We start from the raw sequence: 13,267 nt of genomic DNA on the forward strand, positions 1-13,267 counted from the left end.
GACTCACTTTGTCTCCCAGTCTGGAGTATAGTGGCATGATCATGGGTCACTGCAGCCTTGACCTCCTGATGATTCTTTCATCTAAGCCTCCCAAGTAACTGGGACTACAGGCACATGCCACCATGCCCAGTTAATTAAAAAAATTTTTTTTGTAGATCTTGCCCTATTGTCCAGGCTGGTCTCAAACTCCTGGGGTCAAGTAATCCTCTCGTCTCAGCATGCCAAAGTGCTGGGATTACAGGCATGAGGTACTGTACCCGACCTACATTTTAAATATGTAGTTTACATGCCCTACAGTGTACAGTTTTACCATCAGCAATGGGCCAGTGATGGAATAGACTTTATATATCCTATATTTATAGACTCAGCAAAAGTCCAGAGAATCATTTATACTTTATATAGTATCCCTTTATCTTTTCTGAAGAAATATTACATATTATAATGCCATTTACAAATACGCAGATTCTCAAAAATCTGGAGACATATCCTTCAAGAATACCAAAGTCTTTATGTCTAGCTTAGATTTTAGGACCAGAGGGTTTTTTTCTCTGAGGGTCCTAAATCATCCCAGCCAGATATCCCGGATTTTCTTCCTTCCACCTTGTATATAGTATGTTCGACTATTAGTTATTGATTTCCTTCTTTCTTCCTCTTCAATCGGGGCTCAGAAAATCTAACAGAACTTCCTAAGTGCAGAGAGTACGCTTTCAAAGGAAAGGGAAAATTTTGGTTATTTTAAATTTAGTTTTCCTTTTAACTGATGATGGTTTGGGGAGCTTATCTATTTTAATTCATACAGTCTTGCACATTTTATGCATCTTCCACTTAATAGCCAAAAGTTTAGAAATGAATCTTGTGATATATTTAATAATTGAGTGAGTGGGTGTTTAAACTAATTTTGTATTTTGTTTTTTTTGAGCTGGAGTTTCACTCCGTTGCCCAAACTGGAGTGCAGTGGCATGTTCACGGCCACCCTAGTGTCGACCTGCTGGGCTCAGGCGAACCTTCTGCCTCAGCCTTCCAAGTAAACGGAAATGCAGGCGGGCACTACCACTCCTGGCTAACTTTTTGACTTTTATTGTATAGATGAGGTCTTGCAAAGTTGTCCAGGCTGTTCTTGAACCCGTGGGCTTGGGCAGTCCTCTTACCTTGGCATCCCAAAGTGCTGGGATTACAGGCTTGAACCATTGCGCCTGACCAGTTTAAACTAATTTTAACTGAAAGGCAGTTTTGCCACCTATGCATTTTTTGAAGAAATAATTTCCAGTTATAAGTATATAAGAATGCAGCTATCTCTAATACTTTATTCAATGTATTTTTTCTGAAAAGTTGCTTACATTGAATTTTTATAAATGGAGTTATATTTGTATTTTAAGTTTTCCAAAGGACATCAGTTTTTATAGGAACTTTGCATTGACTCTTCTGCTGAAATAAAAAATCCTTTAAGTCTGTGAATTATTGGTCCTAATTTTAGATTTTTGTGTATCAATTTTTTATTGTGATGCAAGGCAAAACTATAATTAGCTTTATAGTTTATATAATTTTCTGATAATTTGTTTTCTTTTAATATTATGGCCAAAAAATAGGGACTTTCTAATCCTGTTGCCTTCTCTCACCTTTTGGCCACTAGTGCTCTTCTTTTGCTAGTTCAGTCACTGCCACCTATAAACCAATTATCCATGGATTTCACTGCCTCAAATTCCTCACTTGAACACTCACAGGTTCTGGAAACTCAGTGGTCCCTGTTGAGTGAGTAGTGTAGGTAACTTCAGATACCAACTTGCTTCTCTCCATTCTTTATTCATCATTTAGGCAAGCTATCTATATCAATGTCTCATCTTTAACTTTTTCAATTTTACCTAATGTATAATAAACACATAGTCCTGAGTGCACAGAAAATATATCCTGCTAAGGTTCATCAGTAAATGCCTTAAATTATTTGAGATGGCTGCTTCTGCTTAGTAAGGCAGCTAGGCACCTCCCCTTTCTATAAATTATGCACTTGGAAAATAGGGCTAGCAAATGCTAGGTATAAATAATTGATTAAGCTTTCCTAAATGGTGAATTGCACTGTTGTGTCACTGAAAATGGTTGTTTGTGTTTTTAAGTTATGATGGGTAACATTCAGGAATTCCCCAGTGATTGCATTGATTATGGCTGCTATTACTCTCAAATAATGTTTTCCTGCTTGTTATTTAATTCAAGAATTGCCTCACTTTGTGATGAGTGATTTTATCCACATTGTTTTGTTTAAATAGGTATTTCTAGACTTAAGCTCCATGTGTAGAGCATTTTTAAATGAATGTTTGATTTAATTTTTGTTAAAATGTTCTTCTTGTCTTCCTTTCCATGGTTTTCCCACAGGCTCAAAGTGCTGAGTCTCATTTTTTTCATTTGTGTTAATCTTCAACAAAAATTGCATCTGACTTAGGGAGTTTTATATATCCTCGCTGCATTACACATAATACCATTTTATAAGTTCTTTGTATTAATTTGAGAATTGGGGTATATGGGAACATTGATAAAAGCATATTATGATATTGTCCTTTACTTTGGACAGTTTACCTTCATGGGAGAATTAGATTATAGAAACTTCTCAGCACCATCACATCCTGGTTTGTCTGAAGGAGGCTGATGGAAATTCTAACCCGTGACGGCTGATTTCATCTGGTTATTGCTTTGTATTAAAAATATCCCTGCCTCCCAACTGATTAAGATGGGGCAAAGAGGCTGGGCGCAGTGACTCATGCCTGTAATCCCAGCACTTTGGGAGGTAGAGGTGAGATGATTGACTGAGTCCAGGAGTTCAAGACCAGCCTGGAAAACTTGGCGAGATCTTATCTCTACAATAAATAAAAAATTTAGCTGGGCATGGTGGTGAGAAGAGTGAGACTCCAACTCAAAAAAAAAAGATGGGGCAAAGAGGACCTGCCGTGACTGATGTCCCAGCAACCCTGGCTGTGAGCACTGGTCATGAATTTGAGGCTGAGGGAGTATGTGTGTAGCCTTCTTTCATAGCACTAATCTGCCCCCTTATTTATTTATTTATTTTTGAGTTGGAGTCTCACTCTGTTGCTCAGGCTGGAGTGCAGTGGCATGCTCATGGCTACCGCAGCCTTGACCTGCTGGGTTCAGGCAATCCTGCCTCAACCTTCCAAGTAGCTGGACTATAGGCGTGTGCTGCCAGGCCTGGCTAATTTTTTGATTTATTGTAGAGATGAGGTCTCACCAAGTTGCCCTGGCTGGTCTCAAACTCTTGGGCTCAGGCAATCCTCTCACTTCAGCCTCCCAAAGTGTTGGAATTACAGGCGTGAGACACTGAACTTGGCAGTCTGCCCCCTTATTAAACACCATAGTTTGTATGACAATTGTTAGGCAAAGCCAGGGGTGACTATATTATTTAAATTCATATTTTCCTATGAAACAATCATGTTTTGTAGCAAGTTAAAACGTGAAGAACCTTCATCATAGAGGATTATGGAGGTATAGAAGTAGAAGGTGGGTGGGTACTGAGACTTCCGTGTATAGTATAAGCCAGCTTAAAACATCTAGGCGAAAAAATGTGTGGAATATAGGAAAAAACAAAATTTTTTTTTTTTTTTTGAGTTGGAGTCTCACTCTATTGCCCAGACTGGAGTGCAGTGGCTGTTCCCGGCCACCGCAGCCTCGACCTGCTGGGCTCTGGCGATCCTTCCGCCTCAGCCTTCCAAGTAGCTGGAACTACAGGCGCGCACTACCACACCCGGCTAATTTTTTGATTTTTGTAGAGATGAGGTCTCGCCAAGTTGCCCAGGCGCGTCACGAACCTGCAGGCTCAGGCAATTCACTCACCTCAGCCTCCCAAGGCATGGGATTACAGGCTGAGCTGCCGAGCCCAGCTGAAAAAACAAATTCTTAGTTTCTCCTGTACTCTCACAACATAATCAACAAAAAAGACTTCTGTGGTCTTTGGTCACCAAAATGTGTGGAGATGTCTTCCCACAAGTAACCAGTCAATTCTGCAGCAGACACCAGCTGGATTCTAATTCAGTAGTATTCTTTTTAAATTTTTTTTTGTTTTTTTGTTTTTTTGTTTTGAGTTGGAGTCTCACTCTGTCGCCCAGACTGGAGTGCAGTGGCCGCTCCCGGCCACCGCAGCCTCGACCTGCTGGGCTGTGGCGATCCTTCTGCCTCAGCCTTCCGTCAATAGTATTCTTACACCATCTACCTGGAGATAGTGTCAGATCCCACAGGTTGAGGACTTAATCCCTCAAGATTGCCCCCTACTTCTGATGCCCATTGCAAGCCCCAGGTTGCCCTGCCAGTGCTTCTCACTATAAATTGGAGTTCCTATGTCCCCCCTTCTTCCGGTTCAGTTAACTTGCTAGAGTGGCACAGAACTAGGGGACTGCATTTAGCTTTGTTTAGCTGTTTATTATAAAGAGTACTACAAAGGATACAGATAAAGAGATGCTTAGCGTGAGGTTATATGGGAAGGGACACAGAGCTTCTATGCCCTCTCTGGGTGCATCACCCTCCAGGAACCTCCAAGTGTTCAGCTATCTAGAAGCTCTCCACACCTAGAACTTTGGGGGTATTTATGGAAGCTTCATTAAGTAGACATGATTGATCAGATCATTGACCAGGTGTGGTGGCTCATGCATGTAATCCCAGCACTATAGAAGGTTGAGGCTGTAGGATGGTGCATGACTGTAGCCCAGCTGCTTGGGAGGCTGAGGTGGGAGGATCACCTGAGTCCAAGAAATCAAGACTGCAGTGAGCTGTGACCATGTCAGTGCACTCTAGCCTGGGTGACAGAGTGAGAACCTAACTCAAAAAAATATAAAATAAATAGCTGGGTGTGGCGGCTCACGCCTGTAATCCCAGCACTTTGGGAGACCTAGGCAGAAGGATCGCTTGAACCCAGGAGTTTGAAACCAGCCTAGGCAACATTGCAAGACCCATCTCTACAAAAAATTAGCCAGACATGATGGTGTCCACCTGTAGTCCCATCTATTAGGGAGGATCAGGCTGGAGGATCACTTGAGCCCAGGAAGTTGAGGCTGCAGTGAGCTGTGATCATGCCACTGCGCTCCAGCTTGGGCAACAGAGTGAAACCCTGTCTCAGAGAAGGAAGACTTTAAAAAACAATTAAATCATTGACTATTGATCACCAACTAACCTTCAGTCCCTCTGCCCTCCCCAAAGGTTGGGGTGTGGGGCTGAAAGTCCTAGTCCTCTAATCCTGCCTTGGTTTTTCTGACGACCAGGTCTCAACCAAAGCTAGCCAGGGCTGCCAGCCATTAATCAACTCATTAGCATAATAAAGATATCAGTTTGGAAATTCCAAAGATTTTAAGAGTTGTATGCCAGGAAAGGGGTACAAAGACCAAATACATATTTCACAATATCACAGTGTACTCTGTTTCTGATACTTGTGGTTCTCAAATAGACAGAGTAACTACTTCAAGTTTCAGGGAAAAAAATTATGGCCAGGTGTGGTGGCTCATACCAATAATCCCAGCACTTTAGGAGGCTGAGGTGGGAGGATCACTTGAGGTCAAGAGTTGGAGACCAGTTTCTGTGAAAAATAAAATAAAAATTAGCTGGTGTGATTCATGCTTATAGTCTCAGCTACTCGGGAGGCTGAGGTGGGAGGATTGCCTAAACCCAAGAAGTCAAGGATTTGACGCACTGCGGTCATGCCACTGCACTCTAGCCTGGGCAATAGAGTGAGACTCAGGGGAAAAAAAGGCACAAAAATGTATATATGTTCATTAATGTGGTTTGTGGGACCTCTGCTCTTTTGGTTGGTAGTATTTTAGACACATTATGGTAAGGATTCAGTCAAGATTATTAAAAGAGGCTGGGTGTGGTGTGTAGCTTATGCTTGTAATTCCAGCATTTTGGGAGGCCAAGGCAGGAGGATCGCTTGAGGTCAAAAGTTTGAGACTAGCCTGGGCAATATAGTGAGACCTTGTTTCTACAAAAAATTAGCTGAGTGTGGTGGTATGCACCTGTAATCCTAGCCACTTAGGAGGCTGAGGTGGAAGGATTACCTGAGCCCAGGAGGTTGAGGCTGCAGTGAGCCTGGGCAACAGAATGAAACTCCAACTAAAAAAAAAAAAAGTTGAAAGAAAAACAACTGCCTATTTTATGTTTGATATTTGGGATCCTGTCTGCTATGATTTTGCTTATTTTGTGCTCTTGTCGAAATCAGGAAAACACTCCTGGGGGTAGAAATTGCTGTATTTGGTTCGAGCACAGTGGCTCATGCCTGTAATCCCAACACTTTGGGAGGCAGAGGTGAGAGGATTGCCTGAGCCGACGGGTTTGAGACCTACCTGGGCAACATGGCAAGACCTTGCCTCTACAGTAAATAAAATTAGCTGGGCATGGTGGTGCACACCTGTAGTTTCAGATACTTGGAAGGCTGAAGCAGTAGGATTGCCTGAGCCCAGGAGGTCGAGGCTGTGGTGGCCATGAGTGTGATACTGCACTTCATCCTGGGCAACAGAGTGAGACTTTGACCCTAAAAAAAAAAAAGAAAGAAAAGAAAGATATTGGTCTATTTGTTTGAAGGGTTAACATTTTAAAAATTAACTTTTTTAGCCGGGCTCGGTGGCTCAGCCTGTAATCCCGCGCTTTGGGAGGCTGAGGTGAATGGATTGCCTGAGCCCACAGGTTCGAGACCCGCCTGGGCAACTTGACGAGACCTCATCTCTACAATAAATCATAAATCAGCCGGTCATGGTAGCACGCGCCTGTAGTTCCAGCTACTTGGAAGGTTGAGGCAAAAGGATCACCAGAGCCCAGCAGCAGGTCAAGGTTGCGGTGGCCGGGAGCGTGCCACTGCACTCCAGTCTGGATGACAGAGTGTGACTCCAACTCAAAAAAAATAATAATAATAAATTAAATTAAATTGACTTTTTTTACTAGGCTCAGTTTGACTGTTTTCTGCTTGTCTGATTTTTTTCTGTTTGTCCTTCTCTAGGAAGCTATTTTGCCAGCCACTTCATTATGGGAGGAGAGAAGTTTGACTCAACCCATCCTGAAGGTTACCTGTTTGGAGAGAACAGCGATCTGAACTTTCTGGGGAACAGACCAGTTGCGGTATGGCTGTCATTAGTTGATTTCCACTTGGGGCTTAAACGGCCAATTCAAACAGTCTTACAAAAAATAAGTTTGCTGTAGCTGATTCAGCAGAGTTTGTAGCTTGATCTGAGTTGAGAAAGACACCAGCAGTCAGGCTGCAGCCTCTTTGATCATGCCAGGTCTCCTGGTCCTAGAGGAGGCCTGTGGAAAGTCTCCTGGGGTCTGTGGGGGTGAGGATGGGTCTTGCAAAACCAAGCTTTCCTGAGGATTCAGATCTCATTAAATGCCACCTCTTAGGAAGCCCTTTTCCAGCTCTTGCTAGCTTGCTTTGCCTTTTTTTCTTCACAGCCCTTGACATCAAGCTTTTACTTATTTGTTTCTTTCTCTGTTTATTGTCTGCCTTTTCCTTTAGAATGTATGTTTCATAGGGCAAAGACTGTTTTTACAGTGGTATCCCAGACCTAGAACAAATCTTGGCACATAATGATAAACGCTTAATAAATATGTGTTGAATGAATGAGTGAAAAAGCTTCCCTTGATATCTGAGTTGATGTGAGAGTATGTCTCACAGTTGTTCCTTCAGCTTATCTTATGAACTTCTGTTGAGTACCTTTTCTGCACCCAGCATGGCTGTCAAGTGGCTACTGTGTGCTAGGAAGGTCCTAGAGACGTTCCAACATTATTCCTGATCTCTATGAAGACCCATCTGACAAAGGACGTACTATCACTCCCCTTTTATAAGTGAGAGAACTGAGGTGTTCCAAAAGATGAAATAATGGCGGTCACTAGCATTTATCAGGTGTATACTATGTTCCAGGTACTGTTCTAAGTGTTTTATATAAATTTTTCTCAAAGTCACATATAAACAGAAAAGCTTAAATAAGAAGTAAATATCTGAAGTGATTGAATTCGGTGGTAATTAAGGAGGGAGAAGAGAATGGCGAGGGCAGTCTTTTGGGTGCGTGTTGAGAAGAGGTGGAAGGAGTTGAGTGGGGCTTGGACAAGGTGGGGGGAAAAGGGGCTTTCCAAGAGTGCAGTACAGAGAGCATAGGCCTAAGAGCATTCACACTGTTGTTGAGTCAGCAACATTTACTGAGCAACTACTGTGTGCCAGGTATTGTGGTAGGCACTGTGGATACAGAGCCAAAATGAGCATGGTTTTTTCCTCCCTTGAACAGATAAGGAAACCAGTCTTGCCTGATAGTGAAACAAGATTGGAAAGCTAGTTGAGAGTTCTGTTACCTTGAGAGATTTTTGACTCTCTCCTGGAGGTTATGGAGGGGGAAAAAAAATTTTATATATATATAAAATTTTTACAATTATTATATATATATAAAATTTATATATATAAAATTTATATATATATAAAATTTTTAAAATTATTACAGGCTGAGCCACTGAGCCCGGCTCATTTATATATTTTTTAAAAAATTAACCGCGACTCAGTGGCTCAGCCTGTAATCCCGTGCTTTGGGAGGCTGAGGTGAGTGGATTGCCTGAGCCCGCGGGTTCGAGACCCGCCTGGGCAACTTGGCAAGACCTCATCTCCACAATAAATTTTAAAAAAATTAGCTGGGTGTGGTAGCACGTGCCTGTAGTTTCAGCTACTTGGAAGGCTGAGGCGGAAGGATCGCCGGAGCCCAGCAAGTTGAGGCTGTGGTGGCCAGGAGCATGCCACTGTACTCCAGTCTGGGTGACAGAGTGAGACTCCAACTCAAAAAAATAAAATAAATAAATTAATTTTGGGCCAAGCATGGTGGCTCAAGCTTGTAATCCCAGCCCTTTGGGAGGCGGAGATGAGAGGATTGCCTGAGCCCACTCGTTCGATAACAGCCTGGGCAACTTGGTAAGACCTCATCTCTACAAAAAATTAGACCTCATCTCTAATCAAAAAATTAGCCGGACATGGTAGCGTATGCCTGTAGTTCCAGCTACTTGGAAGGCTGAGGCAGAAGGATCACCTGAGCCCAGCAGGTCAACACTGGGGTAGCCATGAGCGTACCACTGCACTCCAGCCTGGGTGACAGAGTGAGACTCCTACTAAAAAAAAAAAAAAAAAATTTTTTTTTGTCTTGCAGGTCATAAAGATGATTTTAAAACAAATGAATGCTTCTCTAGGTTCATTTTGAGGTTTGTACGGGTTGACAAACTTTTCTAAAGTTGCCTATGCAGACTTGTGAATGACTGAGCTTTTCCTGAAATACCAGGTAGCAGCCTTAACCTTAAGTTTTAGGCTTTTTCCCAAAGGAGCATTGAACTGGATGTTGTGGTTCATGCCTGGCATCCCAGTTACTCAGAAGACTGAGGTGGGAAGATCACTTGAACCCAGGAGTTCAAGTCCAGCATGGTCAATAGAAACTTTTGTCTAAAAAAAAATAAAAAGAAAGAAAAGAAAAGACTCATTAAAAAAGGGCGCATCAATTGGAGATTTGTTGTTTTTGTGTAGTCATCATTAAGTGTTCTTAATGTTGTACAGAATAAATGTTTTCAAAAGACATAATTTCTTGTTAGGAAAGCAAATCAAAGTAACTTAAAATAGCTGCATATAAATATAGTATATAAGCCGGGCTCGGTGGCTCAGCCTGTAATCCCACGCCTTTGGGAGGCTGAGGTGAGTGGATTGCCTGAGCCCGCGGGTTCGAGACCCGCCTGGGCAGGCGAGACCTCATCTCTACAATAAAATAAAAAAAAAAATTAGCCGGGCGTGGTAGCGCGCGCCTGTAATTCTGACTACTTGGAAGGCTGAGGTGGAAGGATCGCCGGAGCCCAGCAGGTCGAAGCTGCGGTGGCCGGGAGCGGCCACTGCACTCCAGTCTGGGCGACAGAGTGAGACTCCAACTAAAAAAAAATAATAATAAATAAATAAAAAACAAATAAATAAATAAATATTGTATATAATATGTTCTAACTCATAAGTGTACCCTCAACATTTACCATAATACTGTAAGAAGGGAATCGGCAGTAGCGGGATACTACTGAAGTTGGGGGGTGGAAAGGAAAACAGGACACAATATCAATAAGGGTTCCTGATCTCAAACCAGGCAAAGTGGGGACCAAAGTGGGGGCCCCTTGTATACCTAATCCTGAATTGTACCCCACATCTTTAAAATAATATATATATATATAGTATACAGAATAAATGTAGCATATTTCTTTTTCTTTCCCAACATGATATTGATTTATTTTTTGAGTCAGAGTGTCACTCTGTCACCCAGGCTGGAGTTCAGTGGCACACTCACAGCCACCACAGCCTCGACTTGCTTGGCTCATGCGATCCTTCTGCCTCAGCCTTCCAAATAGCTGGAATTACAGGCATGTATCATCACACCCTCTAATTTTATGATTTATTGTAGAGATGAGGTCTTGCCATATTGCTCAGGCTGGTCTCGAACCCCTGACTCAGGCAATCTTCTTGCCTCTCACCTCCTAAAGTGCTGGGATTACAGGCATGAGCCACAGCACCTGGTTCTTTCCCTACATGATATTTTAATGATAACAATGGTAACATTTATTGAACACTTACTGTTTGCCATACCTGGTTGTTCTAAGCTCTTCATATTTGTTATCTCATTTTGCCCTTCCATTACAGTCAGGAGGGTCTTCATTTGACAGGTGCAGACTATGAGGCACAGAGTTTAAATAAAGATTACAAAGCTTGTAAGGGATCACATCAGGATTTAAACTCAGCTGTCTGGCTCCAGAGCCTGAGCCCCCTCTTCCATTTCTGCTATTAAGATCAGGTGTACTCGGGAACTCTGTCCACCTTCTGTTCATGAGTCTGTTTGTGTAGATCATCAAGTGCAATTTGTGAGATATTGATAGATATCTAAAAGTAGAATGAGAAGCAGTGATATGTTCTCTTGTAGTACCTCTTCAGAGAGTTTGTATTTGGTGTGTAATTCCATCTCCTGAGCTGACTCTGGGTTTTGCCATTACTGCACATCACGCTTATTTAGGTGAAGGCCCAGAGATTGAAGCTTGATTTAAGTACTGACTTCCACTCTCTAGTAACAGACCTCAGGTGTCAGCACATGAGCCTCAGGTTACAGAGGAGAGAGAACAGCTTTTTAAAGCCATCCAGCAAGCTGGACTCGGTGGCTCAGCCTGTAATCCCATGCCTTTGGGAGGCTGAGGTGAGTGGATTGCCTGAGCCCGCGGGTTTGAGACCCGCCTGGGCAGCGAGACCTCATCTTTACAAAAAATCAAAAAATTAGCCGGGTGTGGTAGCGCGCGCCTGTAGTTCCAGCTACTTGGAAGGCTGAGGCGGAAGGATCGCCGGAGCCCAGCAGGTCGAGGTTGCAGTGGCATGGTGGCATACGCCTGTGGTTCCAGCTACTTGGAAGGCTGAGGTGGAAGGATCATCTGAGCCCAGCAGTTTGAGACTACGTTAGCTGTGAGTGTGCCACTGTACTCTAGCCTGGACAACAGAGTGAGACTCTGACTCAAAAAAAAAAAAAAAAAGATACAAAATACCTGAAGAGGATAACATCATTATAATTAAGCATGGTCCTGCCTAGGCAACCTGGTGAGACCTCGTCTCTACAAAAAATAAAAAAGGGCCAGGCTTGGTGGCTCAGCCTGTAATCCCGTTGCTTTGGGAGGCTGAGGTGAGTGAACTGCCTGAGCCCGCGGGTTCGAGACCCACTTGGGCAACTTGGCGAGACCTCATCTCTACAATAAATAGAAAAAGTTAGCTGGGAGTGGTAGCGGACGCCTGTAGTACCAGCTACTTGGAAGGCTGAGGCGGAAGGATCACCGGAGCCCAGCAGGTCGAGGCTGCAGTGGCTGGGAGCAGCCACTGCACTCCAGTCTGGGCAACAGAGTGAGACTCCAACTCAAAAAATAAATAAAAATAAATAAAAATTTAAAAATAATAATAATAATAAAAATAAAATTAAAAAGTGAGCTGGGCATGGTGGTGCATGCCTGTAGTTCCAGCTACTTGGGAGGCAGAGGCAGAGGGCTTTCATGAGCCCAGAAGTTTGAGGCTGTGGTAAGCTGTGGTCATACTACTGCATTCCAGCCTGGGCGACAGAGTAAGACCCTGACTCAAATATAATAAAAATAAACATGGTGGAGACTTTCCATCCTAGAACCATGGCTCAATCTGTCTGTAACCTTGTGGAAAAGGCCTGGGGCTGGTGAATGTTGCCATGACTCACTCAAAGCCTCAGTTGACCACATTTTGGTACTACGCCAAGGTTGAGCTGTTCCTCTAACTCCTGCTGAGATCCCTAGAGCTATTCAGAACCTGAAAAAGTAGTCAATAGTGCTCAAACTTGTAGCTTCAAACAGCTCATCGTTAAGGAAGCTACCTGTGCTGAATGTTTGGGTGGCCACTGAGGTGTGGATATGGTTTTATATCACAGAGATCATATGCAAGCATGGCATTATTGGCTATAATGTTTGAAGACCAGTCTTTAATATCTGATTATATTTGATTTGTTATTGAGTGTTCTTGGACCATGTGTGATCAGACTGCTCTCTGAATGAAATAAAATGTGTCAAAAATAATAACAAAATTAACATGGTACAGACTTGAAAATTGTAGGCAGTGTGAGTTGAGGGAAAGGATATAGTTAAGACAGAGAACACTCTGAGGAACAGTCTCTGTGGGAGGCCATCACTTAAACTGGATGCTGTGCATGTGTTAAGTTTGGATTTTCATGTTTGTTTGCTGGACCTGAGGTAACTGGCCCAATTGGTTATAATACAAGGACCCTGGCACTTAACTGCCCCACAGGCCTAAAGCCGGTGGTGGGAATGGGCCTCTTTTTCCTATGCTTATGTGTGAGTGTGAGAGAGTGTGTGTGTGTGTGTATGTATGATTGGGTTATTTTGCATTTGCATGCTCTTTTCTTTCCTTCTTCCTTTATAATTATACTACAGTATGGTTGTCATTTAGTTTGGCAATATTGATTAAATTTTTAGCTGTGCATCCCCTTTGGCGCAGCTGTTTCATTTCACTGAATCTCTTCTACAGAAATACTTTAAGGAGTGTGATGTGAGTCCTATTTACAATGTATATTATAGCATTATTTATAGTAGTGCAAAATTAGAGGATATCTAAATGACCATTATAGGGGAATGGTGAAATAAATTATGTGTATCTATGCAATGAACGAATGTATCCACTGAGATGACAATATGTCCACAGATTACCCACCAAGAAAAGCAGGCTGCAGTATATAAT

The 13,267-nt window shown here is 42.7% G+C and overlaps 1 protein-coding gene and 1 pseudogene across 3 annotated transcripts in view; both read left to right on the forward strand.

Annotated features, from left to right (window-relative positions):
* The window catches only part of RNF157 (ring finger protein 157), a 102,839-nt gene that overhangs the window by 27,076 nt on the left and 62,496 nt on the right, over positions 1 to 13,267 (forward strand). For all 3 annotated transcript variants that reach the window (XM_021718371.1, XM_008069607.2, XM_021718372.1), the window contains exon 2: positions 6,974 to 7,092. In XM_021718371.1, coding sequence (XP_021574046.1) covers positions 6,974 to 7,092 — 119 coding nt within the window. The remainder of the gene's footprint in view (positions 1 to 6,973; positions 7,093 to 13,267) is intronic.
* On the forward strand, positions 12,172 to 12,484 carry LOC110596680 (annotated as a pseudogene).

The sequence above is a fragment of the Carlito syrichta genome, unplaced genomic scaffold, assembly GCF_000164805.1.
Source record: "Carlito syrichta isolate Samal-C Ts95f unplaced genomic scaffold, Tarsius_syrichta-2.0.1 Scaffold312140, whole genome shotgun sequence".
Taxonomy (NCBI): Eukaryota; Metazoa; Chordata; class Mammalia; order Primates; family Tarsiidae; genus Carlito; species Carlito syrichta.